This window comes from Malus domestica, chromosome 03, assembly GCF_042453785.1.
Source record: "Malus domestica chromosome 03, GDT2T_hap1".
Classification (NCBI taxonomy): Eukaryota; Viridiplantae; Streptophyta; class Magnoliopsida; order Rosales; family Rosaceae; genus Malus; species Malus domestica.
In genome coordinates this window covers 26,034,107-26,061,043 of record NC_091663.1, presented here as the reverse complement: position 1 = coordinate 26,061,043, position 26,937 = coordinate 26,034,107, and the positions used below count along the sequence as shown (strand labels likewise).

Below are 26,937 nucleotides of genomic sequence, written 5' to 3'. Positions count from 1 at the left end.
AAACTGACAAAGTTATGTAACGGTTCAGTAAACCATTGTCGAGTGCTTCTATTAGATTTATGTAACGGTTCAATAAACCATTGCCGAGTGCTTCTATCTTAATCCAATAAAACCTCTATTTCTACCCAGAAAAGTTTTAAAATTATTATTTTTCCCGTCATGCCATTTTGGTCTTGATCAGTATAATTGTCAAGCTAAACTTTAATTTTGTAACGTAATACGTAGTCAGCCCATCTTATGCTTATAAACTTTTAAGAGGAATTGAACATTACAAAAAATAAGTGTCAAAAAGTGTGTTGTCAAATGAGCAAAGATGAAGCAACACCTAGTTGTTGTCAATTGATACCTTTTTTTAAAATAAAAAATACAACAATATATTTTACACTAAGGAGAGATGGAGTTTGATTCAGCCACACAATGGGCAACCTAATTTACTATCGAATTTGTCATTCATGAGATTCGAACCTAAGATCTCTCACTTACAAGTGGAGAGGAATACCACCAGATTGTAGTACTGAGTGTCATCAGTCGATACCTTTTAAAGACCTTAATTTAATCGAATATTGCTTGTGTTGATGGCTATGCTAGAGATAGATTGATGTTGGACTGAATTAAGAAGAAAGGTGGAATTAAAAAAAATTGATACTTTGGATGCGGTCCCTAATACTTAACATTCTTTGATTAAAACCTTAATAGTATTCAAAGTTTGATCAAAGTCCCTTGACTTTGTACACCTCATTATATTACTATTAATATTAATATTAATATTAATATTTTTATAGTTTTGACATTAATTGTTTGATATTTTATGAGATTTTATAATCCTATAAATTTAAAATCCCTCATTATAATACTATTAGAAACGGTTACAATAAAAAAATTCAAACATTTTGATTTAATAAATGGATAAAAACTATGTAAAAATAAGAAATAATAAATGGCAAAAGAATGTATCCATAGTGTTAAAAAAATTGGTACATTTTACAATAAAATAGGTACATTTCACATATAACAAAGTGGTACATTAATAAAGAAGAATGGGTACATTATAAAACTAAAAAGAAAATTAATAAAGAAGAATGGGTACATTATAACAAAAAAATGTTGCAAATTAAAAGTGTGTACAAACTAAAGTATAAATATATGATACAAAGTTTAGGCATAAAACATAAATATACCATATGTAATTTTTATATCATTGATTAAATATACAATGTCACGTGATGATATACACATAGGTACAAACACAAATAAAACTTTAAAAAATTGGGCACAAAAAGAAACTAATATATGGGTACAAATTAAAAATGAAAAGAAAATTGGTACAAATTAAAAAATATTTGCAAATTAAAAATAGGTACTTACTAAAAATAAAAATATATGATAAAAAATTTAGCCATAAATATAAATATACTAATTGTAACATTTGTAACACTAAATGAATATATTTATTAAAAAAATTTATTATTCAAATAATTAATGATGTTATTAATACCGAAGAACCTTGATAAAAAATTGAAAATGAATAGGATTTTAATCAATGGAGTAACAAAAAGAAGGATGTGAACCTAATTTTCCCTAAAAAAAAAAAAAATCTACAAACGTACTCGACCCACTTAGCTCTGTCTGATCCGCGGCCAAAGAGTAGGGGGAAACGAGAACTATTGCTTGTAAACATAATATAACTTTTCATTATTTTACATAATCATACATATATTGCACTAAATATTAGAGAATCTCATTGAGTCCATATGAGAGTTTTTAACATAGTCGTGATCATGAAGCCTTGTGATTTAGAGTGCTACTATTACAAGGATGTAGTCATTGTATCTTGGGAAAAAAATGCCGATTAACCATAGCACCGTAGTGGGGCATAAACTTGTCTTATGAGTAGAGTGTCTAACACTTGCCTCGACCGTATTTCTAAGTTTTTCTAATCCCTTATGTCATGTTCATTTAACATTAGTTACTCATGTGCATGCATTACTTTGATATATATATATATATATGCATAAATTATTTCTTAATTTTTTATATGATTTAATTTAGCAAGTAGACCCTAGTTATTCCAACAATATCTATACAAGTCTATGACTAGAGACCAAGAAATACTAAGCGCATAAGAATTACCAAACCTTACGAGTTCTCCTACCCAAACATTTTTTTTTCTTGCTAAACTCACGAAAAGTTTGCTAAGAAATGTAATTGCATACCTAAGCTCCCCACCAAGGCTGCCCTTCAAAATTCAATATATGTTTTTTTATTTTCTTTTTACATGATTGTTTAAGACGATATTTGCATAACCTCACCTATCTAATTATTCCTTTATTTACTTATGGCTTATTAATTGATCTGCCCTTTGAAACTGTCTTTTAGTCTTACTTTACTCTGTGAAACTGGTTTCGTCACACTTTGTTCCATGAAATAGTAATTTTTGTCTCATTTAGTCTCAGTTCACCCATTTTTCATCCATTCCGTCAAATAGACATTAAATTAAAGGACAGTATGGACATTTTATTTTTATCCAACTAGCTCTTTGCGATCCAACTTGCATGCTAAAACAATGTCAATTCCATTTTCAATAACTCTAATTCAAACCCCCATATGTCTCTCTTGTGGATTACTGTGGAGTTGTAGCTACAGTCACCGGCAAAAGCGAATAATGGTTTGTGTTTGAAAAGAAAATAATGGGTTGTGTTTTAAAATCTATTTCAAGCTACTCATCGATTCCAATGTCAGCAACCACAGCTCTACATCAATCCTCAAGAGATATAGATGGGGATTTGAATAAGAATAATAAAAAAATGAATTTGGGATTGTTTTAGCATGCAAATTGGAGGTAAAAAATTGTGTTAAAAATAAAATGTCCATACAATCCTTTAATTCAACGTTTATTTGACAAAATAGACAAAAAAATAAGGTGAACTGAAATTAAATAAGACAAAAATGGAAGTTTGGGGGGGGGGGGTAAAGTGTGGACAAAATCAGTTTTAGGGGGTAAAATAAGACTAGTTGGCATTTTCAGGGGCAAATCAATTAATAAGCCTTTATTTTTTGTTAGGTCCAGTGGTAGTCCTCTTTACTTGTAAGTGAGAGGTTTTATGTCAAATTCTTGGCAAAGGTGAAGTTGAACCATATTATTATGACAAGCCCATTGTAAGGCTTAGTCCAATCCCCTACCTCCATAGCGAGATACTATCTTTTGTTAAAAAAAAAAAGAAAAAGGAAACAATAGAGTGTATATTAAATATGTACGTGTGTATACATGACTTACATTTCGGTTAGCAGCATTATGAGATATAAACGTTTTTGTTACAGTGAAATTTGTATGTGTCGTGCATATTGGTTATGAAATAATTTAGAGATAATTATTGGCCAAATTTAACTTAATTAAGGCAGAGATGATTAGGAAGCTCCATTAGAACAAATTATGTACAGGACCACTTCAAGATGCAACTTTTAAAGTTTATTTTTTCAGAGAGTTCAATTTCATTGTCGGCTTACGAGAACTTTAATTGGATAATGAGGATCAAATCGTATCTATTAAAAGCCAAATGATGATTGATTATTCTCTTATTAATTTATTTAACCATCACCCCAGAAATCAATAGGTCCAATTTGTACCTAACATTTTTTAATTACTAATTAGGGTTCTAGCCTTTGTTGGATTAGTGTTGGTAGTTAAGCAAAAGCCAACAAACCCACCCTCATGCTCTTCTTCAACATGTAGGTTCTACTTTCCAAATGGTAACCAAATTAGAAAAACAAGATAGACACAAATGTATAGAGATTCTAAATTTAGTACTTGCACTCTATATACAGCATTATTCGCATCCAATAAATAGTGTTCTAAAAAATTCCGTTATAAAACGCTTTATAGTTCTACTTGAATCTCATCATAATTTGGAAATATCAAAATATTAACTTTAATGTAAAGTTGTAGGATTGTTGATTTGTGGTCTTTCTAACAAGTCAATCCACTTTTCTAACCGAAAGGGAAAGGCTTCGTTTAGTTGGTTCTTCGTTCAAATGCCAAAAGAAAAGTCATTAACATCGGTGCGACTTGCTTATTTTGTTTATTAAAATGAGAGAGAATTTTACCAACACATGAAATCATGATTGATAAACGATTATATTATGTAAGAACATTTAGGTAACATTTCATGTGAATGAAGATTTGAGAGATTAGTTATAGCTATACTAGAAGAAGGGAGGTATCTTTCTCAATAGGTAGATATACTCCAACATAGCCCAAATTATGAGATTATTACTAGTAATATGTTTAAAATTATCATTCTCACTTTCTCAATTGTTTAACTTAACAATATAGTAATATAGCATAAGAACCTTATGAAGTCTAACAAGAAAGCATTTCTTATCAAAAGAAAATTACTCCGGCAGTTGCACATATTATGTATTTACGTTTATGTGTACAACAACAACAAAGTTCTATTCCACTAAGGGGGGTTGGTTATATGCATTCTAGAACGCCACTGGGCTTGGTTTTGCACCAAATCTTCCATTAGCTCTAAATACTCCATGCCTTTTCCTAAAGCCTTTATCCAAGTCTTCCTAGGTCTTCCTCTACCTTTTTTGCTATGAGCCACTGTCTCATAATCTCATTTTATAATCGAAACATCTGTAAATCTTTGTTTTATATGTCCAATTCACATTAACCGATTTTCTTTCATCTTATCTTCATCAATTGCGGCCAATCCTACTTTACCTCAATTATCATCGTTCTTAATTTTGTAAATATTGTATTTACGTTTTAAGTGTTGCAAATATTATGTACTTACGTTTATAGTGTAATTTTGTAAATTAGAAGTAGGGTTTATCATGGTCCATTGGATTAGGTCTACGATCATAGTAACTTTTAAGAACTCCTAAAGCCTAGGAGAAGTCATATAAATTTACTTACAGTGGTTATGGTCAAAATCTATTTTGGCTACTGTTTTTAATTTAGCTGATTTAGTCATTGGCCTACAAAATTTGTAATCTTGGTCAATTCCGTTATCTTTATGTTAAAATGCATGTTATGAAGTGAACAAATAGAATCACAACTCTCACGTTTTTTTTCTTCTTTCTCTCTCTAGATTTATTCTGCAACACTTGAACATTTTATTTCACGAGGAAAAGAACCACTTAGTCCTTTATTATTCATTCTCAATATCAAATATTCGAAAATCAACATCCAAAATAGAGACCTTGGAGAATATTACCCCCAAAAAGGAGACCATATAAAATTGTTGAGCTACATACGCACTCTAAAAGAAAGTGGGAATGCTAGGCACAATTTATTCGTTAACCTATCGGTGACCCTAATGTGTTTTTTAAATTTAACTCTGAATACCCGGAGTCTTGCTCTTGCTTTTCCTGATTGCTCTATACTTTCACTCTCTGTGACATGGACATACATAGGGGGGATGTGATTCATTCATATGGATTATAGACCCTCTTTTTGCAACTTCTTTCTCAAAGTCTACAACACACCGTGATGGTCGCCGGTTCACATGAAACAAGGCCAGACCATTTCTTCTTCTTCTCCATCACCTTTATCTCTGGTTTCCCAATTAACTACCCTCTATATATTTATTATTATATATAGCCATACATAGTTTTTGCTTTTATAATCGGAAAGGGATCCTCTCCGGATCCCTTCCTCCTAATCTACCAAGTTTGGGAATCCGGACCGTTGAAATTTGATCAAACTAAAGTTATTATAACTTTTAAGTGGGTCCCTATTTGTAGCTGTTGAATCAAATTTCAACTGTACAAATTTTCGAATTTGGTGGATTAGGAGGAAGGGATCCGGAGAAGATCCCTTTCCTTTCCTTTATAATCTATGCTTCGCATTCCTCCCAATCAAGCCATGCAAAAGGTCCAGACAAAGTGATCACGTAACCTCTTTCTGTTATTATAATAGTAAGTGGATGTGGATGTGACTACTCTTATTTTGAATTGATATTGGCCGTTGGATGGTTGGGTTGGGAGAGAGTACTACTTGAATTAGTTTATTATTATTTTGGGGTTTCTTGAAGAAAAGGGTGGGAAATGTTTAAAGAGGAAATTGTAGTAATGGTTCTAAATTTTTTAATTAAATTGAAGCAATGGTTTGTCAACTAAAATTCATGATTATTGGTCTCTTAATTCATCAAAATGTGCAGTTATGGTCTTTTTCGTCAACTCCGTCATCAAGGGGGAAAATATGGAAAACAAAATGAGATAATTGTAATGGTCCCTCATCCAATTACAGCAATAATCCTTCAACTTTAACTCAATTGGAGAAATGGTCTACCAACTTTAACCTAATTATAACAATGGTCATTCTATCATGACTTATTTTGACGAAATTCTGAAGAAGTTAACGAAAATGACCATATATGTACATTTTCATAAATTAAATGACTAATAAACACGAATTTTTAATTAAGAGATCAATTCTTCAATTTGATTAAAATTGAAAAACAATTACTACAATTTTTTTCAATTTAAAATATAGCTGAGTTAGAGTGGTCAAAAAAGAGAAGGCAGTTATTACTTTGGTTCTTGTGTTGCGTGTCATGTGCTTTTGTCTGCTATTCGCTATGCCCCTCGTATTGAGGGGAGATCTTAGGGGAGGGTTTTCTGAGGGGAGATCCTAAGGGAGGGTTTTCTTTGTCACGTCATATTCATTTTTGTCTAAGATTCCATGTACATGTTAAAATGGATCTTACGAGACCCTAAACGTAAAATTTTCCCTTTATACGTATTGTAGGCAAAATAAGCAAACGAATAACGTGACCCCGAAGTTCGTATCAATTATAAATCTCTCAATATTTAAATTTTGGAGATAGGGTCATTAGGTCAAGGCCTTAGAAAAAATGGTAAGTTTGTAATTGCTGCTTAAGGGGCGGGTTGTCTCCTTATGGGAACAAATGGGACCAGTAGTCCTATTGCTATCAATATTATATTTTCCATTGCAAATTCATCCTGTACTTGATCTGTTATAGAATATACATACACAGCGGTTGCAGTTAACTGACGACCAATATTTGCGTATGTGGAGGACTTTCAACTGTCGTTGCATGCATGTGAACTGTACTATCGTAATCAAGAAGGGTTAGCAATTGTATATGCAATGAAGGTTCCATATACTTTTCTTCGTCACAACGAGAAAACACAATCAGCTGCTACCTCAACCTCTTACAAGCATGTCACCAAACATCTTATCTCTACTTTAAAGATGACATCAATATAGCTAAGGCAAACTGAGACAACATATTGTTGCATGGGGGAGATGGACTCCACTTGCTACAATATATAGATCCGCCAGTGCTTGTGACCCTCCGTCGTTAGCATATGTTTAATTACGATTAATCATAGTTAGAAATTAAGTAGTTTGACACTAGTTTGGGGTGTTTGAAGCAACTCCATTATATATTTGTAGATAGATGATAGATCATGAGAGCCTATAGAAACATAGGTAAAGCAGGCAACAATTTCTGTGCCAAGAGACAAATTCAAACTAATTAGCTTGTAATTAGGGATTTGGTTACAAGTAATAAACTGTAGAAGTGTGATTTCAGTTGTAGGCATGAGACTGCTACACATATTCCACTGGGTAAGATATTCTTAGCCTCTTAAAGGTAGACTAAGAGAGAGTGCCACTAGAAAATGCTTATCCATTTACAAAACCTTATCCAAGAAGCATAATTTTGTAACACAATGGAGGAACAGCCTTCCCACAATCATCCAAACACAGTCATACCTTGGTACTAATTTATGAGGCAAAATCAAACATGGGTTGGGTTATTTGGCGACAAAGATAAGCCCCTATGTGCTATAGATATATTCATGCAAACATTTACTAGGTTTTAGCCTCTTCCATTTTATTCTTTTATTTAAAAATGATAAATCTCATTTCTCAATTAGTTTTTAATGTATTATAAAATCTAAAGGAGTAGGACTTTTGCAATGCTTGATTGGTTTATAAGATTCAACTTGCACATCCCTATAAACGGTGTTTCCTATTAGTCTGTGTCCATAAGAAATATAAGTTGAAATTTAGGTCATGTTCCAAATGATTTTTGTGAGTGGAGAAAAGCAACTCAAAAATCTAATGGTACTACCATTCAACAAATGTGTGCTAAGTGTTTAAAAATGAAAAAATAGATAAAAAAAAAGAATTTAATACCAAAGAGGCACACACTTAATTATGGTTCTTAAAATGACAATAATTGTAATAAACAGTACTATTGGGTGGTGGTGCCACTAAGATAATGTCTTTCTTACACAACAAATTTTCTCCAAATGATGATGGTGGTGACATGATGGACATCAAAGACGTATTCTGAGTTGTTGCAATGTGCATTTTGTTCCGTGTTAAAGTTTATGCATTAAGATATTTTAGGTTTGATGGATCTTAATCGATAGATGTAGTAGAAAACAAACCATCATATCCAAAAGGGTATAGGTTCTCTAGCTAGCTAAAGCAACTAATTGATTCAACGTTATTGGGAATTGAAGGCCTGCATGAAATTTAGGGTTTTTGAAATTTTCTAATGAGACATGTAGCGATCAGATCACGAGAATCAAGCAAACAATTTTTGTTAAATGGTCACGTATTTGGTTTCGTTGTTTTTTTCTTTTTCGCCTATATGGTTGAAGCTCAAGGATTCGTTTTCAATTGCTTGGTTGGTTTACTTTATTTTGTATCTCAAGTAAAAGAGCAGTTAATTCTCTTTTCACTAATATGTTCTAGGGAGTGTTTGGTAAATAGACGGGATAAAATGTGACAGAATTGGACAAGATGGAATGGAAGTTCCACGCTATATTTGGTACGCGCTGGCCAGAATGGGACACTCTGTTCTACGTTTAGTACACACAAGGTGGAATGGTGTGGAAAGATTAAATGACCAATGTAACCCTATTCTGTTTGTTGTTTGGTATAATGTTATGGGATGGAATGGGACGAGATAATTTTTTAATTGTTCATATTAGAGTATATATATGATTATTTATGATATACTTATTACAATAACACTTATTAAATATTAATACTTATTTAAAAACGCAATAAGTAACGAAGGGTTTTTTTGGTAACATAAGGGTAAATCACCCCAAAACTAACTCAATAAATTATTACTAACATTTCGAGTCCTTGAGACTCAGATCATATCATTAGATACATAATCTCCTATCCATTTAAGTGGATTCAAAATAATGGTACCCAAGATTCATATTATAACTTCAATTGACAAGGTCGTCAACCATAACGTTTTTCTTTTAGTAAACATGAACCAACTTGCAATCTGTTATGCGTACCATAAATTGTCTGCATTGGTCAATGATGTTGGCAAAAGAATGAAAGCTGGTATTAGCTATAGTTTAATTAAATTAACCAATATCGCTGAGTCCACCTCCACACAAAGACTTGAAATACTTTTGTTTACAAACTGTAGACCAAAATAAAGCCCCCAAATTTCAGCATCAACCACATGCCATTTGTAAAAATTGACCGGAAACACACCCAGTCAATCACCATTATTATCCCGTAATACTCCCCCAGCACCTATATTTCTAGAAGTGTTGGACCGAAAGTCATTCACATGAAGCTTCACCTTCTCTTCAGGAGGTGAGTCCCGAGCTAGAGACAATAGCACTTACGACTACTAATGCATACAGTATGAGAGGTGTCAACCCACTCGTTCACAACCTTAACATTGATACTTTAGGGAAGATGCGGCACACCAAAGTTATCTCCAAAATTTGTTTATTCTTTCATTTACATATGTACCAGCACGTGAAAATATACTATTCCACCCAATTTTTTCAGACTATATTGTCCAAGCTTCGACATCAAGGTAAAAGACAAACGTACCTGCCAGGGCATTCCCATCAACTCCCCAAATACTCCTTGCTCTTGGACAATCCCAAAGTAAATGAAGATTGGTTTCTAAAAGCCATAGCATAAAGTACAAGAGGAATCAATCAACAGTCAAGTTTCTCTTGGCCCTTTGCTCGTTTGTTAAAAGCCTATCATTTGTAATTATTAACCAAAGAAAGATCTTAATTTTTGGAGGGTACTTTAGTTTCCACATAAAATACCATGGAGGATCAACCATTCATCTCCGTAGAAAAAGAGCTCATAAGTTGTTTTGACACTGGATTGACCATACGAAGTGTGTTCCCATATTTGCTTATCCATGCCAACGCCCAAAACATTACCATGGTGACTAGCTATTCTTTGAATCAACTCTTTTGGAAGATCACATTGATTGCAAAACATACTTTGTGCTTGAAAATGATAGATTCTTGTGACCTAAAAAGAGATTCTAGAACTTATAAATGTGCAAATACGGGAAGATGCAACTGGACAAAAAGATAAATGAAATATTCCAACTTGAACATTCGTCCAGCCTTGAAAAAAAAATATTGTCTTGCTAAAACAATAATGAAAGCATCACTTATTAATACAGTTCATCCTACTTATAGAATTGCATACAATTCATCCTATTTATAGCAAACACCCAAATGGTCACATGCCATCCATATACATCTTAATGAAATATGACTTGTGTGAGTGATCCAAAATACACCAAATACGCAACATTTTAGTATCTTTTACTAACTTTATTGCAACTCATAGCATCTGATTGTATGGGAGACTCATGGCCTGAAGCTCATAAGTTAACCTCGCTTTTGCTTCCCCTGAAGTAAAACTTTCATCCAACCTCTTCATTTCAGTAATTGCTCTATCCCAACCTGCATCCATAATAGCTGCAAGATCTACATCTCTATCATTCCTCTCCCTCTTCCTTTGTCGTTGTCTATACAACAACAATTTTGCATTCATAGTATACACTTGTGCCAGTATAATCCACATGTTCATAAGAACAAAGAAATGAGTCTCAAGTTCATCCATGCCTTAATATGGAACAAGACAAACATGTATGAGTGCATGAATGAAGGAGGAAAGGAAAGATGTATATGATGGAAACAAAACAGAAAATATGATTTTATTGATAGCAATATTATAAATTACAAACTAATAATAGTAATGAGGACAATGCAAATAATAACGAAAAATAGAAATTAATAAGAATTTGCTAGATGATAGAGGCTTGAAAACTTGCAATATCCTTACACTTGTTAAGTAGTTCTTATATGCTTCTGTCACTAGAATTCAACAATTAAAATCAAAGTTCTTGCACTAGGGCTTTGATCCTATTGAACTTACCAAGTGTTTCTCTCCAAAAAGTACTAACGTTCTATAAAAAACGGAAACTTTAATGAAAAGCTCCCGGTACTGTTCACTTTAACGAAAAACCACATTTTTACACTAAAAAGTCAATCTTGGTACTATTCACTTTACCCTTTATTTTGTCATTATCATTAAAACTCAAAGTTTTCAAACCCCTTTCATTAGTTTTCCTTTTTTTTTAGGGAACTTTAATGAAAAGCATCCGGTACTGTTCACTTTAGGCCTGGCAATTCCTGACACGACCCGATAACCCGACACAACACGACACGAAATTAACAGGTATTCGAGTCGACACGATAACAAAACGGGTCGTTATCAGGTAACCCGATAAGCACCTGTTAAGATAACGGGTTGTTTCGGGTATACACGTGGGTAACACGATAGACGATAAGCATAATATTAATTTAATAATTTTATAACCCTAAAAAAATACTATAATAATTATATATATTAATTTAACAATTTTATACCCCTAAAAACTATAATAATTATATATATATATATATTAAATTAACTATAATAATTATAATAATTATATATACTATAATAATTATACCCCCAAAATATTAACTATAATAGTTATATATGTATATATATTAAATTTTATACCCCTAAAAACTATAATAATTATACATACAAAATAAATAGATTTAAATCTAGTTAATAAATAAATAAATATATATATACACACACACACCATTGAACTTCATGGGATACGAATTATACAAAACTAATTTCAACGATCTAACCGTCAAACTTGTTTGTATATGCTTCGAGATTGCATCAGCAAAAAATTACAAAAAAAAAACATTCACAGATAAAGTAACGAGACAAAACTTTTCAACGGTTATAAACGAAAAATCACGATTTAACGGTTATTTTAACTCTGATTTTGAAACTTTTTTACAGCTACACTCCTTGACCCTAAATGAATACAATGAATGAATTCAATCTTCAATTTAAAATATTTACACTAGTGGATACCACAAAATCTTATGTTATACTTGATGAAAGTATGAATAAACTCTTAAGTGTTGGTGAATCAATTGTTTTGATGGGATACGCATTCTACAAAACTAGTTTCAACGATCCAACCGTCAAACATGTTTGTATATACTTCGAGATCACATACGCCCAAAATTGCAAAAAAAAAAAACATTCAGAGATCAAGTAACAAGACAAAACTTTTCGACGGTTATAAACGAAAAATCACGATTTAATGGTTATTTTAACTCCGATTTTGATGATTTTTTACAGCTACACTCCTTGACCATATATAAATACAATGAATGAATTCGATCTTCAATTTAAAATATTTACAGTAGTGGATATCAAAAATCTTATGTTATACTTGATGAAAGTATGAATAAACTCTTAAGTGTTAGTGAATCAATTGTTTTGATGGGATACGCATTCTACGAAACTAGTTTCAACGATCTAACAGTCAAACATGTTTGTATATACTTTGAGATTGCATATGCCAAAAATTGCAAAAAAACAAACATTCAGAGATCAAGTAACGAGACAAAACTTTTCGACGGTTATAAACGAAAAATCACGATTTAACGGTTATTTTAACTCCGATTTTGATGATTTTTTACAGCTACACTCCTTGACCCTATATGAATACAATGAATGAATTCGATCTTCAATTTAAAATATTTACACTAGTGGATACCACAAAATCTTATGTTATACTTAATGAAAGTAAGAATAAACTTTTAAGTGTTAGTGAATCTATTGTTTTGATGGGATACGCATTCTACGAAACTAGTTTCAACGATCTAACCGTCATACTTGTTTGTATATGCTTCAAGATCGCATACGCCAAAAATTGCAAAAAACAAACATTTAAAGATTAAGTTACGGGACAAAACTTTTCGACGGTTATAAACGAAAAATCACAATTTAACGGTTATTTTAACTCCGATTTTGATGATTTTTTACAACTACACTCCTTGACCCTATATGAATACAATGATTGAATTCGATCTTCAATTTAAAATATTTACACTAGTGGATACCATAATATCTTATGTTATACTTAATAAAAGTACAAATAAACACACTAGTGGGTCACTTTCATTAAACTTTGAGTTCCATTGGCAAGGTTTAAACTTTTGAGAAAGGCTTCACAACCTTGAAAACAAAAACGCTTTTATTTTGCATATCCTTGCACATTTAATATTTGTAATAGATTAGTAGTGTATTTTTATGAGGCTCTTATTTTCGAGTGTAGATGTAGTACTTAAGCGACAAATGTGTTTTAATGTTTTGAAGTAATATTTATGTGACAATGTGTGGTATGTGCAAATTTAAGAAAAAAAAAATATTTTTCTTAACGGGTCATAACGGGTCTTAATGGGTTGGGTCACTTTACCCGTTGGGTAAAGTGACCCGACCTGTTAAGGACCCGTTAAGATAACAGGTGTGACACGACACGACCCGTTAAGATAACAGGTGTTACACGAAAATGACACGAACACGACTGACACGACCCGTTTGCCAGGCCTAGTTCACTTTAACGAAAAACCACATTTTTACACTAAAAAGTCAATCCTGGTACTATTCACTTTACTCTTTATTTTGTCCTTATCATTAAAACTCAAAGTTTTCAAGCCCTTTTCATTAGTTTTCCTGTTTTTTTTATCTACTGTCTTTTGCAGTTATGTCGTTTGATTTGACAACTAATCTTTTTAGTTAATAATATTTCATTTGAATTCAAGCTCATAGTCATCTGAAAACCAAAAACACATATGTAAGGATTTGGATCAATTCTGAGACCTCAAGGCCCAAGGCCCTGTCTTCGTCAATCTAATTATGGGCTGCATCATGTTTACTCCATACCAAGCGCATTTAACACTTAATCCAATTTAGACTTAATTGAATTAATAGTCTCGTGGTGATACAATAGTACTTAATTGAATTAATAGTCTCGTGGTGATATGATAGTCGAAAAATTGCTCCAGTGGTAAAAAAAATAATAATTAAGATTTAAGCCCTTGTGCTGAAGTTTGTTTAAATTTAGGCCCAAAATTAAAAATTTTGCCAAATCTTTCTTAATTGTTAGTACATGAGGTTCACATGTGAGGCTAAAAATATAAAGTTAGCCTTACATGTAAACTTCACGTGCTAAGACCAACTCCAACCCTTGAAGTAAGTCTCAAATTTTCCCTTCTATCCCCCCTCCCACCAATTTCATTCCAACCTTTGTTCTAAAATGGGGTTAAGTGTTAGAACTAAAAAAAAGCCAAATTCCGGCCAAGATTTAGGCCAAAGTTACTAGACTGGCCCACTTGTAAGAGTGGGAAACCAGCAATTGGATATCACTTCCCCACTGATGTGCCATATTCTCCCAACTCTCCAGCGCCTGCAAGGTGGCGACCCCACCCACGTAGGTTGTGTCAGCCACTTGTTGGCAATAAAGTTGAGCCCAACGGCTCCTTTTGTGATCAACGACTCACATTCAAATGGCCGTTGGTCATCCAACGATACACATTTAATTTAGTTAATGTTGTTGTTTTATATTTATTCTTTAATAATATGGGGCTAAAAATTTAGGTTTTAAGGGTTGGAGTAGAAAAATTGTTTCTGGGTTAAAACCTAAATTTTTTGGGTAAAAAATTTTAGGTTTTACCCAAGGGTTGGAGATGGTCTAACAATTAAGGGAGAGTTTTGTTTTAGCCTCATATGTAGGCTCACGTGCTAATAATTAATGGAGAGTTAATGAAATTTTTAATTTTGAGCATAAATCTTAACAGACTTCACCACATGGGTTTAAATCCTAATTTTTTTTCACCACAGGGGCTATCTTCCGACTATGTTATTCTTACAAGAACTAATAATCCAATTAGACCTCCAATTGATTAAGTCTAATACTGTAAAACATATAAAATGAATCTCCAACAAACCAATCCACCCATGTGGATGTTTTTCTCCATTCAAAACTAGTATATGAGTATGGATATTTCAATCAAACGCATAAGGTGGATACGGGATGAGCCCCAAAATTAGCCCTTCCAGACAATTAAATTAGAAATTGGCCATTCAGATTGAATCACAATCAAGCAACAAAAGATCAAACTTAAAACAAAATTTTAACAATTCCACCAACTTTTTAGGTATTTCCCCAAGTTTGAAATCTCTAAGGCGTTTCAAACACTGCTTTGTGCGGCATAAGAAACCCAAAAACTTAATAAGAAATTCAAATCCAACAAAAAGAACCCAAATTCCAACATAAAAACTTGTTTATCCCACTTAATCACTGCCCTGAACAGAAAAACAGAAAAAGAAAAGATTTTCGCCCTACCATGTTCTGTCCCATTCCAACCTGCGTACCAACGTGCCTGTAATATGTCTAATGCACTAGATACTTATTACAGTACATCATCCATCTAATAGATACTTATTACAGTGTTACCAATTATAAGAGAAATTCTCTCGCATGCATAATCTTTTAGTTAATTTGGACTGGTGCAATTGCAATATGGCACTACGATTACTATAATTATGCAGAATGTCTCTTGTCGGGTTGTCTTGTGCAAGAATGAATCCATCTATATCAAGATTTGCCTCAATTATTAGAGATTTGGAATATACAATACGACAAATAAGCAGTGTACCCGTCTGGTTGAAGGGCAGCAACATTTTGGTCACTGTCTTTGAAAAAACAGACATGGTTCATTCAAGTCTCAAGACTCTCAAATAAAGAAGACATGCACCATAAAACAAAGAGAACTTTTCATTGAGGGATTTATCTTTGATATTTTCTGCTTGGCATTATTAGTTGTTAGGAGAGGAGGATTGGTGGGGGTCAAATCCGTATCAAGGTCCATAAGCATCATTACTCGCCGCCATTGCGGTAAAACGCTATTTGCCTAACTACCTTAAGTTATGTTGTTGGTCCATTTGTTAGATGTCAACTTTATCTTTTACTCATCATTTGACCCATCCTTCTGTTGAAGAATTGGATCTCATGTGACAAAATATCATATAGTTAATATATGAGAGTTTCTACTCTAATACCAAGGCCTTTTTTTGATAGCACTAACATCTATTAAAAGTACATTAGAAAGTGTTTTTTTGGAATGTGAGCATTTTTTAACCCAAAAGTTAGTCTTTTCTGCCAAACTTTTCAAAAGCATTTTTAATGATCTAAATCCAATATCTGTTATTCTATAAGAACTTCCATAAGAGCAAGCCCACCGGAGTGGACTTTGCCCAGGACCCAGCACAAAAACAAGGCCAGGACCCTGTCAAATGACTCCACCCCCTCAAGTTGACTGGTACCCAGCCCGAGCTGGGCAATGGACCAGCCTAAAAGAGATTGAGCAAGAAGCCGGGCTGTTGGCCTGGCGCGTGCGCTTCACGGCGGCGTGGGGCGAGTGCCCGACAAGGTTTCAGAGGGCTGTCAACCCACTTGTGCTCCGGAGTGACGCGGCATGATCATAGCCGTTGGATTTCCAACGGCTAGTTTTTCTAGACCGTTGGATTTCCAACGGTAAAAAAAATTTAAATTTGACTTTTAAAATGGACCGTTCGATCATAGATCAACGGTTCACGTTAATTAACTAAATTAAAATTTATTAAAAAATACAGAAAAATTATTAAAAAATACAGAAAATTAAAATTTTTTTTTCTATAAATACCTAACCCTCATCTTCCACCTTACACCACATTTCAATATTTTCTACACTTTCTACCAAAGCTTTCATATACTTTTTGTGTGAAAAAAAATACCAAAAAGCTTGTGGTTGAAGAATAAAGAGTATTTGATGAGTTTATGTAATTTCATTTTAGTGTGTTTTTTTTTTATAGTTTATTTGATGAGTTTATGTAATTTTATTTTAGTGTGTTTTTTTTTTTAAGTTTATTTGAAATTTTATCCGAAATTGGTTAAAAATCTTATCCGAAATAAACTTAAAAAAAAAAAAACACACCAAATAAATGCGCTGGGTGCCAGCGCATTTTTTTAGGAGTGGAGATGCCTTGGCCTATTACTATTCATTGGAGTATGTTACTGTTCATTTGAGTGGATAAATGCGCTGGGTGCTGGCGCAAAGTCCTTAGGGGTGGAATTGCTCTAAGGGCATGTAAGCTCTTGATACTATTACACTTAAAAAAAAGAGAATTTTAACGAAAAGCTCCCGGTACTGTTCACTTTAACGAAAAATCACATTTTTACACTAAAAAATCAATCCTGATATTATTCACTTTATTTTGTCTTTATCGTTAAAACTTGAAGTTTTCAAGCTCTTTTCATTAGTTTTCCTTAAAAAAATAAACGCTTCAAACTCAATACTACATAAAAAGACCATGCTTTGCACGAAAACATGACTAAAAAAAGTTTGCAACTACGAACCAATTAGAGCATAACAAATAGATAGATAATTACAGTTCTCCAATTGAGCTCCTTGAAGATTTCTTTTCCCTGATTTACTAAAATAGTCCATGGTTTCTTACCCCAAAAATAAAAAGGTACTCTAAGGTTGGGAACTTGGGAGAGGCCTTAATTAAACAACGCCAAATTAAAATGCCTCTCCTCCCTTCAAACTGCTGAAACCAAGTAATGAATGGATCTGGCTCTCCTATGCCTTACTGGCAAATTTTGCTTCAGCCAAAGTCCATACACATTAAAATGCCTTCTCCAAAACAAAAAATTCAAATTCACCGGCAAACAAACGTACATGGTATAAATAAGAAAAGGCAATTCAACAGTCTGAAGTACTAGACAACCCCTCGGAATCCGACAGTATCATATACCTGAGAACCCTTATGGGAAACCATAGAGCCAGTCCTAGATAATGAGATATTGTCAATGAGATCGAAAGGATACTAGAAAACAGAGGAGAAAGACGTTCATTTCTAATTAATAATACTAACACGATAACAATAACAAGAATGAAGCACCTAAGCAGGGGCTTGGGGCTGAAAGATTATAGCTTGAATTGCTATTGCGACTACAATACAACCTAAGGCTACAGCTACATATTGTACAATACATGAATGTTGAAACTCCCCTTGCAGATTAGCTCAAGCATGCCCCCATTTTTGCACTAGGCTACCTGTATCGACACAATAACTCAGTATCGATCGTTGAAAGAGTTCGAGCATAGCAAAGGGTTACAAATTTAAAATCAGATGAAAAAGAAAATAAATTGTTTGCTCAGTTAGACGTTCTGAAACAAGGGAACACATCTATGAGGTCCAAAGCATCACAAGCTCAAAAGGCTAAGAACCCAACAATAACAGCATAAAAGAACAAATGGTATATCACACCACATCAATTTTTTTGGTGATACAAGCAGGTGAAATTCACACCACATTTTTAAATGGTTGAAAACATACCTTTTTTTCTCTCTACTAAATGATCAGAGGCAAATGAGTCGGTTAACATACAAAGTCTCAATAATTTATTATTAATGCTCTTTATTCATCAATATTTATAAAGCTACTATGCACCATTGCAATATGAAGGTAAAAAGAACACTCAATAAATAATTGTCAATGTAGTTTAATAAGTCATGCGAGAAGCCTACTCCAAATTTCAATATAATAAACCTAAATTATAATATCACAACAGTTTCACATACCTGATCAAAGAGAGCATGTTCGAGTTTCCATAACCAAGAAGAATAACCACCAAAAAAATATACATGCATAAGTGGATTACTCGGGAACAGGCTCCAATACCCCTTTAAACTCATCATAAATCCATCTGCAAATATAAAAATAAATAAATAAAATTATTAAAGAACAAGGTGAAAATATTAAGAAACAAATATCGGAATAAACAAATGGAATTATCCTACCACAAAATAGGATAAAAAACGGCTACTCATAGCAAGTCCACGTGTGCATACATACAGTGTGTGTGTGTGTGTGTTTTTTTTGGGGGGGGGGGGGAAGAGTATAGAATCTAGGCATTTGTGGAGATAACACAGTAACACACAGTAGGCAACGAATAAGTATCCCATATGATCTGTACACTTAAAGAATGAGCTCTTCCTTTAAAAGACACACACAGAGAAATTATTTCTTTCTGTGCCATGTAAGAACTAAAGAGCCTTACTTGCACAGGAAGAGTGGTCGTAATTCATTATTTGCCTCATGTCCTAACTGGCTCCGTCTTTCAGTTTCTACACTGAACTTAGCAGGAGAAAGAACTTCACAAGGACCACGAATCAAACCAGCCATTACATTGCTATCATAATTAGACTCATAGACCTGTAACACAAACAAAGAAAAAATATTAACTACCATATGGATGTTGTAATATTGTACTCTACATGTCAATACAAAATGGGAGTGAGAGGCCTTTAGATCACCAAAGTGTTAAATGGAATGGCACCATACATAGTACCATTATATAGATATATTATATTGGTGCATGTGTTCGCAATCATGTCCACCACGACAAAATCAGTAGTCCTATTCCACTAGTCAACTGATATGCCAACCACTGAATTTTAATGTTGATATGAACATCTTACAACAGAGAGAAATACATAGAACAGTACCTTTTTGGTCATCTCATAGAACAGTATACGTAAAGGAAAAAATGTTTACCTCATTGCTTTCAGGTGTAGATGGGCGACCAACGTTCTCTGGTAAGTCACCAGGAAAGTAGCACCTGTTGACAATAGCCCACTTTGACCCAGTTTTTCTATCCTCCCACATGGACTGCAATGAAATTACAAAGTTCATTACAACCCTTCTAATATAAAGAAAAAACTCGATATAATCATAAACAGATGAAAATGTTTCTAAAACAAACAATAAGTGATTCCACTAGACTTGGTGACCAAAAACAATGGACGACTCTATTCCAAAGATTAATTTCAGTAACATCATGTAATTCTCCAAAATGCTACTACTGACGTATCAAGGGATGCTTAATAATTCACTTACCTGAAGCTTCAAGGGTATCAATTTTCCATGACTAGACTGGAAAAGGGCATGATCTCGCAGTTGATAAGTTACCCCATCAATGCAACAAGTATGATAATATATTTTTTCATCACCACCTTGAACTGCATCGCCAATCCATTTAACAGCTTTCAAGCCATCTGAAAAAAAACCGAAATGCTCTAGAGACCTACCACTAACTACAGAAATTTCACAAGTATTTGCTTGTGCACCACTTTGGTCATTTTGTTTGATGTCATATCTCAAAGAGGAGCCAGAGTTTCCTACAGAGTGAGAAGCATCTGGGTCTTCCAATGCAGAATTCTGGTCATGGAATATCATTGATGGAACTTCTGAAGAGTTGGGCAGCCCAGCACCGTCCACAACTTGTGTGTTGGAAGGGGGTTGGGAATGATTGGACTTATCAGTATCTTTGTTGGAAAATTCAGCAGAAGCTTCTGGTTTTGATTCAAAATGTATCTCTTCAACTCTAGATGATTCAGTAGTTTCTTTTGGTTCAACAGGACGCTCTGCTTTTGAATCAGAATGTCTCTCTTCAACTCTAGATGATTCAGTAGTTTCTTTTGGTTCAGCAAGAGGATCTGTTTTTGATTCAGCAGGAAGCTCCACTTTTGATTCAGAAGGAGGTTCTGCTTTTGATCCAGGTATCTCTTCAACTCTAAATGATCCAGTAGTTTCTTTTGGTTCAGCAGGAGGCTCTGCTTTTGATTCAGCAGGGCACTCCGCTTTTGATTCAGCAGCAGGTTCTGCTTTTGATTCAGAAGGTCTCTCTTCAACTCCAGATGATTCAGTAGTTTCTTTTGGTTCAAGAGGAGGCTCTACTTTTGATTCAGCAGGATGCTCCGCTTTTGATTCAGCAGGATGCTCCACTTTTGACTCAGCAGGAGATTCTGCAATTGATTCAGAATCTTCAACTCTAGATGATTCAGTAGTTTCTTTTGGTTCAGAAGGAGGGTCTGATTTTGATTCAGAACATTTCTCCTCAGATCTTTCACTTAACGGGTAACTTCCAGAAAGAGGTTTCTCATCCATATTTTTACTGCTTGATACGAGATTCTTCCGTTGAGATTCTTTTGCAGTTAAAATCCTTAGATCTGGTGCTGACTCAATGTGATTGCTGCCCCCACCACCTATACCAGCAGTATTCTGCAAAACAGAACTTCCATTTGCAGCTATCTTCGGCTGGTTGACCTTTGGATCTAAATTTTCCAGTGTATTCTCCGAGGACGTTTGAACTCCAGCTGTGTTAGAAGGGACTTTTACTTGTATATTACTTCTCATCACACGTCCATACTTCGGAGGCAAAGGCTTTCCATTGCTCAGTGACAGGCATCTCATGCAGTGCCACTCACCTCTAGGAATTCCTCTCTGGTTAGATGACTGTGCACACATTATGTGATATCCTCTCTCACACGCATCACAAATAAGAACATTATCCACCTCATTGATCGTAAGCTGGCAACTCTGGCAAGTCAAAGTCTTACTCATGTAATCCCTTGACGGAGGAATCCATGGAGGATGATCAGGAAGCTGTGGTTGTAATAATTTCTGAATAACTTTTGCAATTTCATTGTGATTATTAGAAAGCGAGGGAGTTTTAACGAAGTGCATCTGTTGCAAAGGCTGATGTACAACGGGTAGATTTCCAGAAGCTGATTGAGAGACAAATGGTTTAGTATTCTGATTCCGCGCAGCTACAGGAGTCATCTGTTGCATACTGATACCAGTACTTCCGTCAACTTTGACAGGTGTATAGTTTGGCACCTTGTGTTCTGGTCCACTTTTAGCAGATTGAGCTTGCACTGACCAAGCTGGAGCATTCACTGGTGGATGTGGATGATTTGCAAATGAAGTTGCTGCACATGGAAAATATGGTGTAAATACTTACATAGGCAGAGAGGAGATAGAATTAGTAGTAATGATGTAAAAAATTCCAAAAAAGATACCTTTCCGTACAAGTAAGGTTAAAGGACATCAATTACCTTGTACTTGAAATGCATAAGAAGACACATTTGCATTTGGTCCTCCATCTGATCTGAACTGTGCTCTTTCAACTTTAGGCACATTTGGGGAAGAAGAATCCCTTCCTAGATGACTGCTAGGAAAACCACTAGACACCATGGATGCTCTAACATCATTGTTGGGAAACTGATACTGTGTAGGTGCGGGAGTTGCTGTAGATGCATGAAAAAGAGATGGAGAAACAGGGAAACCTCCTGAGGAAATTGGTGCATGACTTGGTTTGCTTGTAGGAATCATATGAACGTTATGTGGCATCCCATGGGTTTCAGCCGCTGCATTTAAGCTTGTTTTTAATGGGTGAGATGGATGTGCAGCAGGTTGAGCTTGTGCAGAGAATTTCTTGGATTCTTCCATCTAGAAAAGAATTTCAAGTTCAGAAAAAAAACATTGTACAGACTCCAAAAAATCCTAAATTGGTTGTTCGGCAGCCTTATATGCTGTAATATGGCATCAGCCACAATGTCAATAACTTCTTGGTCGAATGACTTTAAACTTCACAACTAGCTACTATTCCAAACACTAGCACACCCGCTTACAGAACTCTGATATTTTTTTGAATAAAAATGAAACCTTTCAGTATAACTGAGGACTATCACTATGCAGTTAAGTGCATATATACTCATGATGAAGGTAACCAACAAGCCCAACATATTCTTCCATCTAGAAAATGAATTTCAAATTCAGAAAAAAATAGTTTTACACAGTCCAAAAAAATCCTAAATTGATAGTTTGGAACAATCATCTGCTGTAATATGGCAGTATCCATAAAATGTCAAAGACAACTTCTTGGTCGAATGACTTTAAACTTCACAACTAGATACTAATCCAAACATTAGCACACCGCTTAGTATAACCGAGGACTATCACTATGCAGTTAACTGCATATAAACTCATGATGAAAGTAACCAACAAGCCCAACATGTTCACATCGACTAAGCCAAATAGCTCCACCGTGTCCAATTAAGAAATCATAACAAAAAATGCTTCCTCCCTTAATTTCTCAAAAACCATGCAAATATACCTTAAACGCATACAAAATCAAAACGCCAAACCATATGAACTATATTATTATCAGTCCATTAGGAACAATTTATAATTCAGAATTAAAAGTTTCTTTCTTTTTTTGTTCAACACTTTCCCACCAACCAAAAAACAAATCATACAAATCTAGACTAAACCCTACCCAACAATCTCCAAACTCAAAATCAAACCATATCCAATCAAACAATTGAGTCCTTACCTTCCTCTTCGTCTGCGAAAACTTCTCGGCAATCGTCAACTTGGGACCCCGGAACCCTAATCTCTGCTCCTTAAGCTTAGCATTAAGCCCCAAATCCTCAATCACAGCGCCAATTGCATCCCTGCCCACTATATCCTTAGGCGCCAAACCTTCACACAGTTCCACCAGCTTCGACCTAGCTTCCCCCATAAGCCCAATCTCCGGCTCCGTGGGCTTCTTCCCCCCTCGAATCTTGGCCATGGTTGACAAGGCCAGCACAATCTCCGCCACTCTCCTCAGATCCTTCTCCGAATTGGGTCCCAATCTGGGCTTCTTGTTCAACTGGGTCCCCAATTCTCCTTGTCCTCCATTCTCAATCGGCCTCTTTTCCCCAATTGAGACCTCCGGCGGGGGCGGCTGAGTGGGCTCGGCGTTCAGGGGTGGATCCATAATTAAGGCGCTGGGAGAGGGGAGCCCCTAGACGACGCCGTTTTAGGCGCAGAGGAAAGGGAGCTCAAAGAGAGACAGAAGGCGAGAGAGAAACCCTAGAGAGGCCAGAGGGACGGAGAGGCTTAGCCGTTGGGCGGGTTGGGGGATTTGAAAGGGCGAAAATTTTGTGAGGGAGAAACCGAGAAAGAATAAAGCTTTTTTGGCGGGTAAATTTGAGGGTTTTTTTTTGGGTGAGTGATTAAAATTTGATAATATGGTGAGTTTGCGAGCGAGTTAGAGAGAGAGATTTGGGTTTCAATTCAATGGGGGAACGAGTGAGTGAGTGGACGAGCAGAGAGAGATTTAGAGAGAGAAAGAGTAGAGAGAGAGAGACAGAGGGGGTTCTTTCGTCTTTTAGGCATGCATGCACCGTGGGCCTTGGATATATAAAGACTCGTTTGCTTAAGCGAAACCGGTTATAAATGGAAACGCGTTAGAGTTTTTGGGCTGTCCCATCTAGTTTTAGAGGCTTTTCTTTTGTCACACATCTATTCTAGAGTTACACTCATTAGGCCCTTTATCTAAAGAGATCTGAACCATTTATTTTGTAAGTCTCGATTCATAGATCATCTTTGTAAAAATTTAATTTAATCCAAAACCATTTGCTTATTTAATTACCACAACAAAATTTCATTATTTCTTATAAAACAAAGTGTTCGTCAATTTCTTTGAACTCAATTGGATGTCTCAAATATTTTCGATTTGGATAATATTTTGCAAGGATGATCTATGAGGTCCAACTTAAAAAATAGACAGTTCAGATCGTTGAAGTTCGATGTGGTGTGAGTCTCACAACTAATCCTCACTTTTAAAAAATAAAATAAAAAATAAACAAATAAAGGGTGTAAAATTTGGCTCTTCAAGAATTACGAAAGAACTCCTTAAAATATCTTGTGACCTCCGGCTACGAAAGAATGCTCTTCGAGATAATTTTAAATATGGTTATGCACCCACACTCAACCTCCAATTTCCATTCATCTCCTTCTCTAGTGTTGACTCTCTTTAATAAGAATTGTCATCTGCATTTTTTAGTACCAATATTCCTAGATTCCTTCTCTTGTTTCTATTTGCATCAGAATTTTGATCATTTGTATCAGATTTCCCAAATGTGAATTTATATTTGCCATGTCTCTCACATGCAAATATTATTTGAGGTATCCTCACCTTCATCAAACCCCTCACGCATCAAACCTCTTGACAACAATAATCATGTTATTCTTTTTTTTTTCTTTTTTTTTTTTTGGGTGCGAGTCTATTTGGACCTTAAGAAATTATTTTGGGTGCGAGTCTGTTTGGAGATTATATACTTCTGGATACTCCCCCTTAGTTTAACATAACTTCCAAATGAGAACTACAAGCATCGCATATGATAGTTAGGCATACCAATTCCTCGGACAAGCTTCTGGAAGGTTAACTTCGGTAGTGGCGTCGTGTAGAGGTCGGGAAGGTTGTTTGGGATCGGCTTGCATGACTTCAATATCCTGATGCTTTACTGATGTAAATGTGGACACAATAGGTCTTTGGTGTTGACTTCGTTGATGTATTATGTTTTGGTCGAGTGGATACATGCGGCATAGTCTTCATGGATCATCGTTGGGACTCAACGATGGATGAAAACACAGCAAGTACTTCGAATATGCTCAACAAGAACTCCTAACCATGTTTCACTTGTAGCATAATGAAGTAAGGTGAGTCTTGGAATGATTTGAAGATTTTGCAACTAAGGTCATATCGTGGACCTTCAAGATATTGTGATATCCCTAACGGTAAAGACATAACCATTTGGGGATTTTGCCTTGTGCGGGTTTGATAAGTAACATGCGTCAGCATAACAAACAAGACAAGTATCATTCCAAGGATTAGAGGGGTTGGATCCGCTCGAGATGCGTTGGGATTTTCCCTTGTAGTACCTTCAGGGTACGTCTTTAATACCAATTCAGTGGTTGTGTGTAGGCGCGGTGCTACATTTTACCAATAGATTAATCGCGAATGAGATGTCCTGTCTAAATACAATAAGCTAAGTACAACAAAGCGCAAAGTTAAACTTAGATATGGAATTTTGGATTCCATAACCTCTTCAAGGGTCTCATTTGCATATAACGTATGGACAATCATAGGTATACTCAAAGGTAACATATTTGAGGTGGAGTTTGACTGGTAGACCAAAATACCATCAGAACAATGCTTGAACTTCAGGTCAAAGCATAAACGAGTTTTCCTAATATCATTCATCTCAAATTCCATCTTCAGGTGCGAGGCAGTTTTCTCAAGCTCTTCCAGAATCTTAGTAAGATGTATGTCAACGACATAAACTGTAACTCTAGCAATTTGGAATAAGACTCTATAGTTTAACACGCAAGGGCATAATACATCCCTGATTAATCAAATAATCACTTAGACGGGTATACCACATCCGTCAGATTGTAAGTGAACGCCTCAAACAAGTTAAGAGGGTGTTCCATGGTTTTGGAACTATTTGAACCCATCTATGTAATTCTTCGAGAACTTACGTGTAAATATTCGTATCTATATCCCCATGGAGAAAATACTAACCACATTTCATAATGTTGCTATCAATCATAGGACATTTTGAGAGAAACCTTGCACCATAAGGCGTGCATCATATCACACTATTTCATTCATCTCATAACGCTTCCTTTCCCACTTGTAACATAACAAGGTTACCTTGGGCAGTGTAGGAACGATATGTCAAATACACATTTTGGTAAGGAATTTGACCTAGATTGTAATTTCAGTTGTCTAATTAGTTTTACATTGTCACTTAATCAACGGAACACGGTTCGATATCGTCGCTTTTTATTTATGTCGGTAGCTACCATATAAGTGAAAACATCATCGATGGTAATTTCATTTCAATTCCATTTTCTCATTCAAACTAGTATACTGGACCAAGAACTTTAAGTCTCGGGAGTAATCTGGATTAATCTCATGAGATGAAAATGATTTGAGATAGCGATCGAGTTTAGATTCATTGTTGTACCATGTCTTCCTCTTCCAGGGAGGTAAATCCTAC

At 34.9% G+C, this 26,937-nt stretch overlaps 1 protein-coding gene and 1 long non-coding RNA gene across 3 annotated transcripts; both read right to left on the bottom strand.

The window, feature by feature from the left end:
* Positions 1–10,402: 10,402 nt before the first annotated feature.
* On the bottom strand, positions 10,403–11,231 carry LOC139194252 (uncharacterized). The gene is made up of 2 exons (XR_011579011.1): positions 11,129–11,231; positions 10,403–10,908 (listed from the first exon to the last, which is right to left on the bottom strand). It is a non-coding gene; the product is annotated as an uncharacterized lncRNA (long non-coding RNA).
* A 6,858-nt stretch (positions 11,232–18,089) lies between these two features.
* Positions 18,090–24,259, bottom strand: LOC103428395 (uncharacterized). Of its 2 annotated transcripts, XR_011579393.1 has the most exons (7): positions 23,436–24,259; positions 22,156–22,549; positions 20,156–22,029; positions 19,814–19,927; positions 19,317–19,471; positions 18,838–18,962; positions 18,090–18,309 (listed from the first exon to the last, which is right to left on the bottom strand). XR_011579393.1 is itself a non-coding variant. In XM_070819205.1 (6 exons), the coding sequence occupies exons 1-6, from the start codon at positions 23,862–23,864 to the stop codon at positions 18,914–18,916; spliced, it is 3,015 nt and encodes a 1,004-aa protein (XP_070675306.1). In that variant the 5' UTR covers positions 23,865–24,189; the 3' UTR covers positions 18,835–18,913. The 2 variants fall into 2 exon arrangements, 1 of the variants encoding a protein (XP_070675306.1); XM_070819205.1 differs by lacking the exon at positions 18,090–18,309 and having other exon boundaries at positions 18,835–18,962; positions 23,436–24,189.
* Positions 24,260–26,937: the final 2,678 nt, after the last annotated feature.